This window comes from Pelophylax lessonae, assembly GCF_965119305.1.
Source record: "Pelophylax lessonae genome assembly, chromosome: 9".
NCBI classification, from domain to species: Eukaryota; Metazoa; Chordata; class Amphibia; order Anura; family Ranidae; genus Pelophylax; species Pelophylax lessonae.
This window is the reverse complement of record NC_138776.1, coordinates 54,311,932-54,329,366: the sequence shown is the minus strand read 5'-3', so window position 1 is coordinate 54,329,366 and position 17,435 is coordinate 54,311,932. Positions and strand designations below refer to the sequence as shown.

General features: G+C 43.5%; 1 protein-coding gene across 1 annotated transcript in view; it reads right to left on the bottom strand.

Moving 5' to 3' along the window:
* The window catches only part of ATRNL1 (attractin like 1), a 1,075,574-nt gene that overhangs the window by 468,881 nt on the left and 589,258 nt on the right, over positions 1-17,435 (bottom strand). The window contains exon 21 of the mRNA XM_082267948.1: positions 5,753-5,805. Within this exon, the coding sequence (XP_082124074.1) occupies positions 5,753-5,805 (53 nt within the window). The remainder of the gene's footprint in view (positions 1-5,752; positions 5,806-17,435) is intronic.

Sequence of the window (17,435 nt, the reverse complement as noted above, 5' to 3'; positions counted from 1 at the left end):
TTATTTGGGTACAGCGTCGCACAATCGTGCAATTGTCAGTTAAAGTAATGCAGTGCCGAATTGCAAAAAATGGCCTGGTCATTAAGGGGGAAAATCTTCCGGTCCAGAAGTGGTTAAGTACAGTCACTTCTTAAAGGTCAAGGGGGCCTAGGTATTTAAAAACGGTGACGCTTTGTAATACATTTACCATGACTCTTATACCATGTATGTTACACTTCCCAGGTGTCAGGAACAAATCCTCCTGAAGAGCGAACACATAGCAGCACTAATAATGTGTTCGCTCTTTAGGAGGATTTGTTCTTGACACCTGGGAAGTGTAACATATATGATATAGGAATCTTTGTTTCAAATAATAGCAGCAGCTGTGCCAGAACAAAGGGTTGGCATTTTACTATTACATGCAAAGTGATATTTTACTTATTTTATGTATATGAATAATTTTGAGCACTGGGTGAGTGAGTAGAAGTAGTCACCCTATCTATCTTATTTCACTCCTTTTGAATAAAGACATTTGCCATATTGTCAGACAGTGACTCATACCTGAAGGCTGAAGACATTTATTTGTGCCCCTCCAGAATCCTCTTAGTGTTTCCGGCCACAGGTCACCATGCTGCTACCTCACGTGCTGCAGCCTGCAGTGCTAAACCGTGCTGAATGAACTTGGGTAGAGGCGGAGCTAAATTGGAGTAGGTGGCGCTGCGGCGTGGAGGAGGAAGAAGTGATGTAACTGGTTGCTAGACGCCAAGTGGCTCTAGCAACCAGTGCTGTGTGTGTGGGTTCCTGTCCGCCTCCCGCAGCATAGAGAGAGAGGCCACAGCCAGAGCGGAGTCGGATCGGGTCTACTTAACACTGCACAGTAAGTCTGACTACACAGACTCACAGTGATACAATCTGAGTCAGCTTTCAGCTTCGGTTCTGCAAACTTGTAAATCTTTAGTAACAGGTTCGCACGAACTGGGGCAAACTGGCTGAATCCCACCACTGTCTGGTATGGATTTTGGGGGAAACCCTATTTTTTTTTTATTTTGGCATGGGGTCCCCCTTAAAATCTATACCAGACCCAAAGAGCCTAGTATAGACTGGGGGGGGGGGGGGACCCCCACGTCATTTTTTTTTTATTTTTTTTTTATATTGCCAACAATAGCTTGCAGCCTTGAAGTCCATTTAAATGTTTTTTATTTCATTCTTTAAAAATGTTAATTTTGCTGCAGCAGGTTCTATACATTGTACAGATAAGCCACAAAACAGGTAGACTGAGGGGACCTCCAAGGCACTATGTTTAAAGGAATTTTTCAATTTTGTTTCACTTTAAGCATCATTAAAATCACTTCTCCTTTAAAATGATTGTTTTTAAAAAAAATGTTTGCATTGATGCATGTCCCTAGGGCAGTACCCGGGCCCCCAAATCCTATTTAGGGCCAATAACTTGCATATAAGCCTTCAAAATGAGGACTTATTATTTTTTTTTGTTTGGGTCTCATAGATTTTAATAGAGTTTGTGGCTCGGGGCCAAATTTTTTCCCTGTTCAGGAGTTCTGGTGCGAACCAAACAGGGGGGTGTTTGGCCTATCTCTAATCACCAGCTGCTTCTCTCTGGTCCTGTGCCGAGCTCTCCAGTGTCAAGAACAGATTTTAGCTTACATTCCAATGTGCAGGTTGTATCATGAAATTTTGGTTGATGCAAGCATCATCACTCAAAGAACAAGATGAATTAATTAAATCGTTTTTTTTTTTTTGTCTAATTAGTATTGTCAAAAGTAAAGTGACATAACAGCAGCCACACCTGGGCTAACAAAATGGATTTTTAAACTTTAAATTCAGACAGGTATCTTTCACCTATTTCAAATACAGTACCTCGTTGAAAAAAAAAAAAAACATCATGGTAAATGCCCCTAAAACTCACCTTAATATGTGGTCAAGTAACGTTCCAGGTCCTGTGTGTTTTTGACAAACAAAGAAAATGGCCTCTGCCTCCACCTATTACTGGCCTTCATAGCAAAGAACACATGGAAGGGCAACGCACATGAAACAAACAAAAGTAAAATTCCCAGTTCAATTTGCTAGCCAGTTTGCTTACCAACCAAATTAACCTGTCTAACAGTTTGCGTCAAAACAGAGGTTTAGTTAGCACACATTTGCAAACGCATGTGAAAGCTGCAGGGCCACTCCACGGCTCCCTGTATTACCTGCAGTCCTAACTCTAATGAATTTATAAGAGTCTTTACAGTGGAAGCACATGCAAGCTAATGGATAGATAGGGGGCAGGTGAGCCTGGAGGTGGCCCATCCCTCCTCTGAAAGGTAATTGGGGGCATAATGGAAGCCCAGCTGATAGTATTACAGCAAAGGCATCCAGTATGTCCACTCCATTAGCTTGCATGTGCTTCCACTGTGAAGACTCTTATAAATTCATTAGAGTTAGGACTGCAGGTAATACAGGGAGCCGTGGAGTGGCCCTGCAGCTTTCACATGCGTTTGCAAATGTGTGCTAACTAAACCCCTGTTTTGACGCAAACTGTTAGACATGTTAATTTGGTTGGTAAGCAAACTGGCTAGCAAATTGAACTGGGAATTTAACTTTTGTTTGTTTCATGTGCGTTGCCCTTCCATGTGTTCTTTGCTATGAAGGCCAGTAATAGGTGGGGGCAGAGGCCATTTTCTTTGTTGTTAATGTGTACTGGTGAGTGGACATACTGGATGCCTTTGCTGTAATACTATCAGCTGGGCTTCCATTATGCCCCCAATTACCTTTCAGAGGAGGGATGGGCCATCTCCAGGCTCACCTGCCCCCTATCTATCCATTAGCTTGCATGTGCTTCCACTGTGAAGACTCTTATAAATTCATTAGAGTTAGGACTGCAGGTAATACAGGGAGCCGTGGAGTGGCCCTGCAGCTTTCACATGCGTTTGCAAATGTGTGCCAACTAAACCCCTGTTTTGACGCAAACTGTTAGACAGGTTAATTTGGTTGGTAAGCAAACTGGCTAGAAAATTGAACTGGGAATTTTACTTTTGTTTGTTTCCTGTGTCTTTTTGCATCTTCACTGCAGTGTAAGAGGATCCATCTTCGAGTCTCCATACTGCTTCCAAGTGACATGGACACTTACCACTGGATATATAAGAGGGGTCCTCAATGCTTTGTTGGCAGCATAGTGACATCATGAGGAAGGAGCTGCAACATGAAAGGTCGGCGGGGGCATGGACTGCATTGGTGGATCACCAATCAAAATTCAATGAAGAGGTGCTGTGGAGGGTCATGTGGTAGCAGATTTAGGTAAAAGGGCATGGGAAGTGTTTTTTTTTTTTTTTAATGTGAATGGATAGAGACAGCACGGTCATGAGGGATGGGCACATTTCCAATTTAGTCCAAAAATGGGCTTTACAAATGAATCCACTTTACAAATGGCTCCAATGCTCGTTCACTTATAAAGTGATGCAGACACGGCAGTGTTTTTCCTTACACTGCTGATATTGCTCAGGTGATTATTACAAAAGCTGACCCTTCCATTTTTAAATCAGTGGTTGGGCAGGCTGAGAAGCCCAACTGCACTGTGCTTTCATGCTAACATGTTTCAGGCACTTGAAGCTGGAGGTGGGATAATCAGACGGTACAGAAGCAGAAGCAAAGTGCACCAGCAGGGATCTGAATAGTATAGGATCTCTAAATATTTTCTATTATTACATCTGTCTTATAGACTGCCATTATACAAATTAGTGTCCACCTTGGTTTAAAGGGAAGCTGTACTCTATCTGGAAAAAAGGTTGACCAAACAATGTGAAATCTAACTGGAGGTAATACTTTTCATGTGACCCATTACTTATTGTGCTCAGTGCCAAAGCAGCCAACCAGCAAACCTCAGCAAAGACTTAGGTGTGTTAGGAGTGTGCACAACCCTGAGAACAGCGGAAACTTGCACCAGAATTTCCTGCAGATGGCAGAGGTGAGGGAGGGCAAACAGGAGTCAAAGGACAGGTTCACTTAAAGCAGAACTGAAAAGAGAAGTGTGGGAATAAAAAAAAATAAAACATTCATACTCTCCTAGGTGGATTCATCTTTGGTCAGATGCTGCTGTCCTCCGCTGCCTCTACTTTAAAAACTCAGTGATCAAAGCCTGCTGATCGCTCAGTTTTTAGTCTTTAGCATGCAGAGAACTGGTGACAGTCAGTCTCCGGCTCTCTGTTCTGCCCCTCCAGCGCTCACTTGAGCACCGGGCTATGCAGGGGGCTGTTCTTTTTTTGTTGCAAGGCGGTAGATCCTGGTTTCCCCACCTAGGTTGGGCCCCTTTGCCTGATATTTCACAGCTATATTTGGAGGCAGTGTGCTACTAAGCCACAACTTTTCGGCACATCTGCACACAAGCGGCTGAGTTCTGCTGGGTAGTATAGTGCCAATTTGTCAGGAGCTGACAGCACTTGTGCGCATGCACAAAAATCTGCTGCGTATGCACAGATGTGCCACTGGTATCTGCCAGGTCCCAGCTATGGACCGGATTTTGTAAAATGATGGTATGGAAGAGGGGTGGGGGGTTCACAAAGTGTTTTAACCACTTGCCGACCGCCGCACGACTATTTACGTCAGCGGTCAGCCCCTCACAGGCAGAGCGACGTAGGGCTACGTCGCTAGCCTGTGAGGGTCTAGGGAGCGAGCGCGCGCCGCCTGAGGCGTGCTCCCGCGTGGTCACGGACCCCCCCTGCGCGTGTGACCGGCGGACGCCTGTCATTCTCCCCTGTGTAGGAATGGTGATCATACGGTTCTACTATGTAGGACTGTTGATCACTGTTCCTACACATCAAGCCACAGTTAGAATCACGCCCCTAGGGACACACATAGCCCATTCCTCTCAAAAAAAGTTAACCCCTTCACTGCCAGTGTATTTTTTTCAGTAACAGTGCATATGTATAGCACTGATTACTGTAGAAATGTCACTGGTAACCCCAAAAGTGTCAAAAATGTCAGTCAAGGGTCCGATCTGTCCACTGCAATGTCGCAGTCCCGCAAACAAAATCGCAGATCGCCGCCATTACGCGTTAAAAAAAAAAACAACAAAAATGACAAAAATCTTTCCCTTTGTTAGTAAACGCAATAACTTTTGCGCAAACCAATCAAAATACGCTTTTTGCGATTTTTTTTACCAAACATACGGTAAAAAAAAAATTGGGCCAAAATGTTAAAAAATGTCGATTTTTACTTTTTTTGGGGGGATTTCATATAAAAAAATGTGAAAAATATTGTTATTTTTGCAATATTGACGCTGTTTTTTTGTTTATAGCGCAAAAAGTAAAAATCGCACAGGTGATCAAATACCACCAAAAGAAAGCTCTGTTTGTGGGAAAAAAAGGACAAATTAGTTTAGGTACAGCGTCGCACGACCGCGCAATTGTCCGTTAAAGTCACGCAGTGCCGAATCGCAAAATAAGCCCTGGTCAGGAAGGGGGTAAAATCTTCCGGGGCTTAAGTGGTTAAGTTACACTTTAACTTCACTGGCAGGCATTGGGTTGAGATCTCTATCTGTACTCCACCACAGACAGATATAAAAGTTCTTTTTTTTTCTTTTTTTTTTAATTCTTATACGTGTTTAGCTGTTAGAGGCCTGGGAACCCAATGAACAATTTTTATTCATTGATAAAAAGAGTAGAATTCCAAACTCTGTAGTTTTCTTTATGTTATGTGGTGAGTATAGAGGCATTTTACTGTTTCAAAATAGGCAACACAGAGAAAGATATTGTTTGCTAAGAAAAAGTCCAGTACTTACAGTAGCAGGTTCCTCGCAGGGGGTTCCCCAGGTATCGGTTTTCGGAATCGCATCTGAAAGTAAAACAAGATGGTTATTGCAGTCATATGACCTGTTCCCCCGGGTGTCAATATTAATATATGTAACAAGGTAAATGTCATGCTATGGATACAGAATTACCTATTGATCACCTACTTACAGAGGAAGGGGGAGGGGGTATTCTGAGGGTTGACTAATATTAGCTCAAAGCTGTGAAATCTGACTTTAACCATTCCCCTGTAAAAAAGCTGCTCAGAAAATGGATCACAGTGAGATTTTACAGCTTGCTGTTTAATTTCCAAATGTAATATTCAGAAGTTTCATTATACAAACATTATTAATAATAATAAGAACCACAACAGGGAAAATTAGAGTGTAAGCTCATCAGGTGTAGATACTGATATGACTGGCTCAACATTATCTGTACAGCACTGCAGAATATGTCAGATCTATATAAATGTATAATAATAATAGTGTGTGACTGTGGTGGGACATTAGAGTGTAAGCTCTTCTGGTGCAGAAACTGATGTGAATGGCTCAGTGTCCTCTGTACAGCACTGCGGTATATGTCAGAGCTATATAAATTATAATTATAACATTTGACTGTGGTAAGTCAGAGTGTAAGCTCCTCTGGCACAGAGACTGATCTGAATAGTTCAGTGTTCTTTGTACAGCACTGCAGAATATGTACGAGCTATATAAATCAATAAATGTATTTGCTGTATATATAGATACAGGAAGCTGGATCAGTGGGGAGAAGAGGCAATTGATACTACATATCTAATTGTATTGTATGGGGTGTAATGTGAACACACAGCTGGGAAATTCCGAGTGGGAGGCGATCATAATTGGGCTCTATGACCGGCCATTACATTATCTATGCCAATGTAAACAGCATCACATGATCCCTCTTCCCAGGATCCTCGGCCAGAGTTTGGCACACAGAAGGAAACTTTAGTCAGCGGTGATTTATCAGTTAGTTCTTGGCAGAGATCCAGTTTCTTCCCTCATTTCCAAGGACAATTAAGAAGAGCCTTAAGCAGCCAATTCTTTATGGTCCTGATGTGAGTGGAGGAAGGGGGGGCCCATCCATCACACTGAACATTATGGCTAATGACCACCCCATCTATCTCCTGCCTCCTCTATCTGCTAAAAGCCCCTTGTTCCACAGAGAGTATCTCTAACGCCATCTACTGCTGTCTGCGCTGCAGGAAGGGACGCAATATGGCTTCAATCACACTCCTGTAGTGATACAAATGAGGAACAGAAAGATTTAGACTGAGGCTATAGTTGGCTTATAGGAAGAGATTTTCTTTTTGAGATTGAGAAGTATTACTCAAGTATACAATCCAAATACAGGACAGCCAGGTCTTTGTGTCACCTAGCATCTTCATCCTATTGGTTCTCAATAGCAAGGCACAGGCTGACCACCAACTGGATGTGATGCTTAACCTATATATAAAAAGATTGGCAAATACACCACCAAAGAATGGTGCTGTGGGTGTATGAATGGTAGTAACCGGTGCCACATCCTGGTGACTAGAACGTGTATAATTAGAAAGGAAATATGGATTCTCATCATTGGTGCCTAGAAAGTCCATATTTGCTTTCTAGTTATACACATTCTAACCTATACATAAACCCAATCATTAAATCTAAGCCTTTTAGTCAGCACAAGGGACATTATTTACAGTCAGTAGGATGAGTCCCTTGTGCTGATGCCTCTTCTCTCAAGTGGTTCTAAAGCTTTGTTTTTCTTTTTCTTTTTATAAAAATAAACATGCCCATACTTACCTGCTCTGTGCAATGGTTTTGCACAGAGCAGCCCTGATCCTCTTGTTCTGGGGTCCCCCTCCAGGACTCCAGGCCCCTCCTCTTCAGTCCCTGCTCCCTTGTCTCGGATTTGATTGACAGCAGCAGAAGCCAATTGCTCCCCGATGCTATCAATCTGTCGAGTGAGGAGAGAGACAGAGGAAGGAGCCGCTATGCTTGTGCACTTCGCTGGATCACATCGGGTTCAGGTAAGGAAAAGGGGGGGGGTCTGGGGGGCAGCTGCAGCACAGAAGGTTTTCCACCTTAATGCATAGAATGCATTAGGGTGAAAAACTTTAAGGCTTTAGAACCACTTTAGGCCGGCCATAGATGGTCAACTCTCGGCCAGTTCAGCAGGGACTGGCCGAGATTTGAACCATCAATGGGCAGGCTGGTTGTACAGAAGTCAATCCATCAATCGACTTATTTACAACCAGCATGTCCGATTTTACATGCCATTATTGCCAGCAGCTATAGCCACCACCAATAATCAGTGTGTTCTCCTGGCAGGGAGGGCTCTCCATGTCCCCCCCTGCAGGGAGAAAATAATAGCCCCTCAGGAGGGATTCCCTCATCAACACGAGCACCCGTAGTTGCAGTAAACAAAAATCGCATCATCTATGGCCAACCTTAGGTAATCCTCCGATGTAGAGGGGCTGTCACAGCTGCCCAACTATGTCCGACCTTTCCGCTCCGCTCCTCCATTAATAAAATCTGTACTACAGCTTCTATAATTGAAATATGATCTATGAATGGAGGGAGGAGTTGTGTTTTTTTTTCTGCCCTTAAACACCCCTCAGTGTTAGCCTATGTGTCCATGTCCACATAGGCTTTTACAGGCAGGGGAGCTTAGAGGCAGAAAAAAAATCCTAGGGCTAGAGTGTTCAGGAGAGGAGTGTTCCAGCGTCAAAAAACGTTTGACACACCTAAATGCATGAAAACACATCTAAACGTGCTGTAGCACTAGGCGTTTCAAGCACAGAATAATTGAATATTTTGGCCAATGGAATGAACGCCCAAGCCCTTAGCTGCATTTTTCTCCCCTGGAGCATAGTTGTCCAGGGAAGGGGAAAAAAAACGTCCTGTGTGCATGGGACTTAAAAGTGGCTGCTTCAACATACATTACACAGGTATGGTCCACAGTTGTCCCCCTCCGGAAGCCTGCCCTGAGAAATGCCATGCAGACATTGCTGGAGTGCATGTAGACAGAATGTGGCTGCAAAGAGTCTACAGGAGATCATCAGTACTGAAATGTAACAAAAGATGAAAAACGGGAAAAAAAAGGAAAAAAAAAAAAATGTTGTAATAAACAGTACACACAGAAAACAAATCCCAACCACGGCACTACCTGCCTGGAGTTTGCACGTTCTACCTGTGCCTGTGTGGGTTTCCTCCAGTATCCTCCCACACTCCAAAGACATGGTGGTAGATTAATTGGAACTGGTCTAAATAGGCCCGTCGTGTGTGTGTATGTATTAATGTTAGGGACCTTAGATTGTAAGCTCCTCAAGTGCAGGGACTGATGTGAATGTACAATGTATATGTAAAGTGCTGCGTAAATTGGCGGAGCTATATAAGTAATTGTCATAAATAAAATAAAGAAGATCATGGCTGTCACACCAGTGTTGACCTGTTACCATTTTGTTCAGCTGGTACTCTATCCAGTAAAAGTGGCTTTATAGGACTGTGAAGGTGATGCATTCCTACATTCAACCACATCTGCCACTAAAAAATCAACCAATGTTTAAAACATCATCTTCTTTATTGGAATACCAACTGAACCTCTTGACCATGTCTGCATGTTTTGTGTACTTCGCTGCAGCTGCCTGATTTGCTGCATGGAGTGTACCTACTAGAGTGTCTGCTGAGTATATCAGTGTTACATCAGCTGTGTGCTTAGACGGAGTTCTGCTTTAAGAGGACTTCTGTTATCACCACCTGTTTGAATGCTGAATCCCCTGACATGACAACAGCCATTTTGGATGACAGATATGACGCTTATGATATTGCCTGCAGTGTGAATTGTAAGCACGGGTTGAGGAGTGATCTTACTGAAATCCCCCCCACTGTCAGGGGTCAGGAAGCCAGGGGTCAGAGGTCAATGTTTCAAAGTCTTCCAGGGCCAACATGGCAAAACAGCAGGAAACAAACTAACAAACACTTCCCACTACTCCGGCTCAGTAGTTTAAGACATCTTTAATTGCCTTTCCCAATCAGGCCAAGGGAAAGAGAATATCAGCAGAGTGAGAGAGCTGGAGGAGGGAGACTGAGCCTTTGCTGCAAGGTCCAGATAAAGGTGGCGTGATTAAACAGTGTCGTAAATATTTTGCTGTATCAATCTTTCCCAAAGTGAGGACTGACATTTACTGTAAGAAATACAAAGAGACAGCACAGCAAAAGTGCAAGGTCCAAGCCAGGGAGAAAAATGGACATCTGGAATATATTATTAATTTCTAGTGTTTTATAGCTCTGACATATTCCGCAGTGCTGTACAGAGAACACTGAGCCAGTCACATCAGTCATTACACCAGAGGAGCTCGCACTCCAATGTCTCCACCAAAGCCACACACTATTATTAAACATTTATATAGCTCTGATATATTCCACAGTGCTGTAAAGAGAACACTGATCCATTTACTTCAATCTCAGAACCAAAGGAGCTTACACTTCAATGCCCCATCACATTCACACACTATGTTTATACATTTACTTTATATAGCTTTGACATATTCCATGTTATTTTACAGGGAACACTGAGCCATTCACATCAGCCTCTGCACCAGAGGAGCTTACGCTCTAATGCCTAAATGCAGTCACACTATTATTATTATTATACAATTCCAGTATCTAGGCCGCACAGTGACTAAGTGGTTAGCACTTCCATCTAGCAGCACTGGGGTTGTTGGTTCAAAAATGCAAAGATATGCTAGTAGGTTAATTGGCTCCTGTCTAAACTCTCCCTACTATGTATGAATGTGAGTTACGGACCTTCAATTGTAAGCTCCTTGAGGGCAGGGACTGATGTGAACCGACAATATATCTGTAAAGCGCTGCGTAAATTGACGGTGCTATATAAGTACCTGTAATAAATAGAGCCCCAACATATTCCATAGTGTTGTACAAAGAACACTAAGCCAGTCACATCTGTCTCTGCACCAGAGGAGCTTACACTCTAATGTCTCACCACAGTCACACACCATTTTTACTATACATTTATATAGCTCTGACATATGCTGCAGTGTTGTACAGAGAACACTGAGCCAGTCACATCAGTCTCTGCATGTTTCTTTGTATATAGTTATATTTATGTTATTTTTGGCAAAAGCCATCTTGTATTCTGTAAGCCCCCGTTCACACTAAGGCAACCTGTGAGGCGACCTGGTCGCCTCACAGGTCGCCTTCCATAGGGAAGCTGCGGACCCGTTCTAATAGGAGCGACACAAGTCGCTCCGACTTAGAAAAAGGGTCCGGAGCTTCTTTGGGGCGACCCGGAGGCGACCGCCATAGACTTCAATGTTATGAAGTCCGTGGTGGCCGCTCCGAGGTCGCGGCGCGCTGCTCGCACCGCGACCTCGGAGGTCGCCCCGGGAAGTCGGATCGCGGCAATGTGAACGGGGCCTTATGTGCTGATGTAAGCTTGTTTGTTTTTGTTTTTTTATGTATATTCATTTTTAATTATTTTTGTATTAATGTAAATTTATTTTTAACAAGCTTTAGGTTTATGTTAGATTTTTAATAAACAAAGGTTTACACTCTAATGTTCGACCACAGTCACACACTTTCACAGTGCTGGAAAAAGAACACTGATCCATCTACTTCAATCTCTGCACCAAAAGAGCTTACATTTCAATGCCCCATCACAGTCACACACTATTATCATACATTAATATAGCTCCAACAGATTTGGTGGTACAGAGAACACTGAGCCATCCACATCAGTCTCTGCACCAGAAGAGCTTCTCCACCAGGTAGTGCTGTTCTGCAAGGTGTTGTTGACTCATTCTGCTTTGGTCTCAGCTGGGGGAAGATGCAAGCCTGGGGCCTCTCCTACAGACCTTTAGCCCCAGCTAAGATGCAGTGGGCTGGCAAGGATACATGTAGAGTCTCTCCAGAGGGACTGAGGCCTACGCCTCATGCTCAAGCTGCAAAAGACCCTTGACTTGTACCTATGCAGGGTGAGTCTTTACCAGCTTTCCAGGACAGAGTGGTAAATAAAGTTCACTATATAACTAATGAGGAACAGAAGCTTGCTGTCCTGAAAGCTGAATTCAGGAAAAAGAAAACTGCACGGTAAGACCAGGAGCAAGTACCAGCCAGAGAGGGTGAATGCCAGAGCAACGGCGACAGTACAGGTGGGGGGCAAGGAAGTGGTGTCATGTGGTGACCCAGGACTACCCCTGTCTCAGGATCTGTCGCACCTGAGTCAGTATCTGCCCCCCTCCCTCCCCAGCAGCCTGGGCTATCTCAGGAGGAAGTTGAGGAAAATGGATTGCTGCAAGCCATTTTGGAAATAGAATCTCCCTTGAGTGGCACAGAATCATCAGATGAACATGAGGAGGAGGATGTCGTCCCTCAGTATGTAAGGGAGAAGGTTGAGGAAAAAATTTGTGGTGTTAAAAGTCAAGATGGCGGGAGTGCTATATAGTCTACTAATGGAGGACGTGCTGGAGTTGTTTCAGTTAAAGAGGTTGTAATACTCAGAAATGTTTTTTCAAAAAAACGAACACCTGAAAGACAAACACATAATGAGCTAGTATGCATCGCATACTAGCTCATTATGAAATACTTACCTTAGAACCTGTCTCACGGGTGACATGTTTGGTCGCCCTTCTTCCAGGTTTGCGGCATCCGGACATCGGATTGGCTGGAGTCACAGTGACGTCACTCCCGCGCATACACGCGGGAGCCAACGGTCACGGCATGGGGCTCTGAAGGAATGGTACGAGCGGCGGTTCCTTCAGAGCGCATGCGCCAGTGATGTCAATGGCTGCATGCAAAGTAAAAATCTCCTAAACGGTACATGTTTAGAAGATATTTACAGTACCTATAGGTAAGCCTTATCATAGGCCTACCTATAGCTACAAGTTGCAGAGGAGGGTTTACTTCCTCTTTACACTGAGCATGAGTCCTGCATGGACACTAAGACTGCAGAGCAGGAGTCCCGAATGAACGCTAAGACAGCTGGTGTTTTTTCTAAACAGAAAACTTTATCTGTTAACAGGACTGCTGGTAGTTGTAGTACTTCTGGGAGTATGGTGAGTAGGACTGCTGTGCTGGAGGGGAGGAGTAGGATTAGGTGGTGGATAATTTACAAAACCAGATTGCAGAGGTTCCTATGCAGCCAGTAAATGTACTTAAATGAAGAAATCTTGTGTCATCTGTCCTGGGTAGGAGCTATGCAAGGGCTGTGTTGGAACCAGTGTTAATTTTGGCAGCAAATTTCAATTTAGTTTTAGTCTTAGTCTTAGGACTAAAATGGCATTTTAGTTTTAGTCCTATTTTAGTCTTCTGCAAGTGTTTTAGTTTTAGTCGTATTTAGTCGACTAAAACTCCAGTATATTTTAGTCGACTAAAACGCCCTACATTTTAGTCGACTAAAACTCATTTTAGTCGTCTATAATCAAATGGGTGTAGTTCAATTGTAATTTGTAATGCATTATTTAAGCATTTCTCTACAATTTCCAAACTCATTATATACTACTGCTGGTCCTGGAGTGAAAAATCTAATATGTTATTATTTATGCTTTGAGCATGCACCAGTGTTAATTTTTGGCAGCAAATTTCGATTTAGTTTTAGTTATAGTCTTTTGACTAAAATGGCATTTTAGTTTTAGTCGTATTTTAGTCTTAAGACTAAAATGCCATTTTAGTTTTAGTCGTATTTTAGTCATCTGAATTGTGTTAGTCGACGAAAACGTTTTAGTCGGTTTTAGTCGACAAAATTAACACTGGTTGGAACAAAGTAATTCTGCCGGTGGAAGGGAGCCAATTGTAGGCCTTTCACCTAATGCACCTTCTTCCTTTAAACCCAGGAATGTGGTACAGCTCAGGTGGGAAGGAGGAGGTATTCCACCTATAAGGAGGGTAGGTGTGGGTAGAATCCTATTAATGGGATTTAAGGCAGAGGATATTTATGCTCTCATCAGTCCGGCAGGTTCCTATGAATATTATTTATCATTTGTGTGTCCATAATCATTGGATCTGTTTTGGGAACGGTATGAGCCCATGTACAGGGGCCAGCCAGAATGGAAGGGTTTTTTTTCCCAAGGTTATCTCTCAACAGCCCTTGATAAAGAATGTGTCTATCCTGGCTAAGAATGAGTCTCTACCCCCTGAGGATTTATGGGTCTGGTTAAGATTTGGTGAAACCTGTCCCTTTAAAAAGATTATGGATGGTGGAGGAATATAGACAGGTAGGTGGTCGGTGTGAAAGAGGTTGAGAGTGTGTGGGAATGTGGTCCAGCATTTGCCCTCCTTTATTGGTAAAGATAGGATTACCGTCTTGGATCCTGGCCAACCCAAGCTGTGCCAAAAATGTGGAGCCAAGCGACATTTCTCCTTTTCCTGTCCAGAACAGAAGTGCTCTTTGTGCCATGAACTGGGGCATCTGGTGAGAGACTGTAAGATCAATAAATGTAACTTATGTAATAAGGTTGGTCACCCATATAGCCAGTGCCCTGAGGCTTTGCACAATAAGCGACAGTTAGTGGAGGAATTCTTACATCTGAATAGGGAAGAGTCTGGGTTGGCTGAGGTTGTGCCAGGGGACCCTAGTATCTCTTATCCAACAGATTCCGTGTCTGTGAGGCCCTCTGGGGTGTCAGTGTCCCCCCAGTCTGTGCTTCCCCAGTCAGTGTCGGAAAGTGTGATTGTCAAGTCTGTGTCTGCACCTGTTGTTTCTTCTAGGGTAGTGAAGGCAGTGCAGGGTGCTGGACCAGTGTGTATGGTGGTACCATCCCCCCTTCTGCGGCATGGCAGAAGTGCATCTGGAGGTCAGCAGATGCCAAGGGGTGGAGTGGGTGATGGATTGGATGATGGTGGGGGAAGTGGGAAGGGGATGAGAGTGGCTGGTGTAAAGTGTGGGGTGAATAATGTGGAAGCTGGGGTGAATGAAGTGGGATGAGGGGTAATCGGGGGGGTTTTGGCTGAGGATGTCCTAGGGGCGGAGGATCTTCCATAGAGGTTGTCAAGGGATGATATGGAATGGTTGGAGGCTGAAAGGAAAATAGGTCAGAGGAGGAGGACGGATGTCAGTGTTCCAGAATCGGTAAGGGCGGAGGTGTCAAATACGTTTGAGGTGTTTTCTGAGGTGGAGGGTGAGGGTTCTTCTGCTGAGAAGTCTGTGACTTCTATGGAGGAGAAATTGCAGAGAATATTAAAATGTGTAGGGTCTCCGAGTAGAGAGGGGGGTGAGCAAGCTAAGAAGCGTGTATCTAAAGCATCCTGATGGCTGTTAAATCTCAAAATGTTTCTTAGCCTGGATTGTGTTTAAGTTGAGGTTAGGGGTTTGTAGACACCTTTTTTTTTTTTTTTCGTAATTAAAATATGTTTCTTTCTATGTTATCTTGGAAAAAAGCTGTTTTCTTTACCTGCTGATGTAAGCATGCTTGTTTTTGTTAAGCAAAATAAAATAAATATATATAACTAATATTATTTATGTTTTTAATAAAAAGCTGTATGTTTGAATGATTTTTTTTAATTGTCATTTTTTTATATAGTTTAATAACAAAATTTACACTCTAATAAAGTTTTAGGCATCAAATTTGGTCCCAGCGATTATGGCCTTGCAAATTGGGTAAGCAGCCTACAAGATGCCAATGCCAAGGTTGCCAGCTGGAAGGTTTGACTTGACTAAAACTTACCTGATCCCAGTGTTTCTGTATGTCAGCTGTGTCAGTGTTTTGCCAGTGTCTCTCTATGCAAAGATCTACTGCTGTTTCTTCCAGCTGTTATGGGGGAACAGACTGAACCTTGATAAAAGGTCTGGAACCTCCCTTCTCAGGCAGATGGGTGGCCTAGGTATGGTCAACCCAGTGGTATTCTTTTCTCTGATGTTTTTTTAAACACAATTTTGGTAACATGCTGTCAGAGCAACTGCCTTGGTTCTTTGGTATTTTTCAGCCCTGGTTTAGGCCTTTTCTGTGAAGCTAGGAGAAAGGTAGGCCAGTGAAAAGCCTAAGGGCCTAACATGGTGAGCTCCATGTGTGAAAATGCTTCAGCAGTGGCGAGCGACGATGGAGAAAATTTAGTCTCTTCCTAGGAGGCCCTGGAGAGGACAGTTGTTGAATCTGTCTTTTGCGAGCCACTGGCCTTGAGGGATTGCCCCGGCCATGTATTGAGGGAGGGTCTGCGTTTGATTGATCTGAAGAGAATCCTTTTACCCCTTCAATACAGGGCACTTTCACCCCCTTCCTGCCCAGGCAAATTTTCAGCTTTCAGCGATGTCACATTTTGAATGACAATCGCACAACGCTGTACCCATATGAAACTTTTTATCATTTTTTTCCCCACAAATAGAGCTTTCTTTTGGTAGTATTTGATCACCACTGCGATTTTTATTTTTTGCTAAACAAAAAAAGACTGAAAATGTTGGAAAAAAAAAAAGTTATCTTCTTTTCGGTTATAAAATTTTGTAAATAGGTTTTCTCCTTCACTGACGGGCACTGATGGGTGGCACTAATAGGCTGCACTGACAGGCATTACTGATGGGCACTGATTGGCATCCCTGGTGGGCACAGGTTGGCGACCCTGGTGGGCATTCTTGATGGGTCTGCACTAGGGCTGAACGATAGTCGATATGATATCGACTATCGTTCTGTGGCCGTAGGCGATATTCATATCGCCGAGGTCACGATATTTGCATAGGCAGGGGGAGGGACTCGGAGGAGGACAGAAGGACTCGCAGACTTCCGTGTTAGGCAGGGACTCGGAGGAGAACTCACACATCCAATCCACTGCAGGCTGCAGCCCGCCCCACACGTTCAGTGAGTCTCACTCTCCGCCCTAGTTTTTTCAATGGCACATTCAGGCAACCAATCACGACGTGAGCAGCTGCACAGCTAACCAATCACGCGTGCCTGCACACCTGATTGGTTCGCTGTGCCGCTACTCACGGCGTGATTGGCTCCCTGAATGTGCCATTGAGAAAACTAGGGCGGAGAGTGAGACTCACTGAACGTGTGGGACGGGCTGCAGCCTGCACGAGTGAGTAATGTAATGTATGCGGCTGTGCTCCTTTCTAATCCACCGCTTCAGCCTCCTACCACCACTGCCAGTAGCAGTATATATGTGAAATACAATAATCTATATTGACATGGTGTGTATACAAAAAGGGAAAAATAGATGTATGTATGTATGTATGTATATGTAGAGGAAAATAAATTATTAATAATTCAGAGGGGATTTATATATTAATAATTTATTTTCCTCTACATATACATACATACATACATCTATTTTTCCCTTTTTGTATACACACCATGTCAATATAGATTATTTATTGTATTTCACATATATACTGGCAGCACCAATCACTTCCTCTTCCTTTTTATAATCTATTATATAACCCCTTCCAGGGTTATATTCTGAAGTGGGCTGCAGCCAACCTCCTTTATATTTCTCCATATAAAGGACGGGTCCCACAATATCGCAATATATATCGTTGGAAAAAAAATATCGCAATATATTTTTTTTCCAATATCGTGCAGGCCTAGTCTGCACTGATAATTATCATGCGCAGACCCCCCCGTCAGGAGAGCTGCTGATCAGCTCTCCTCTACCCGCTCCTTGTCAGCACGAATAGAGGAAAAGCAAATAAACGGCACTTCCTGGTTTTGATGTGACCAACTGTGAT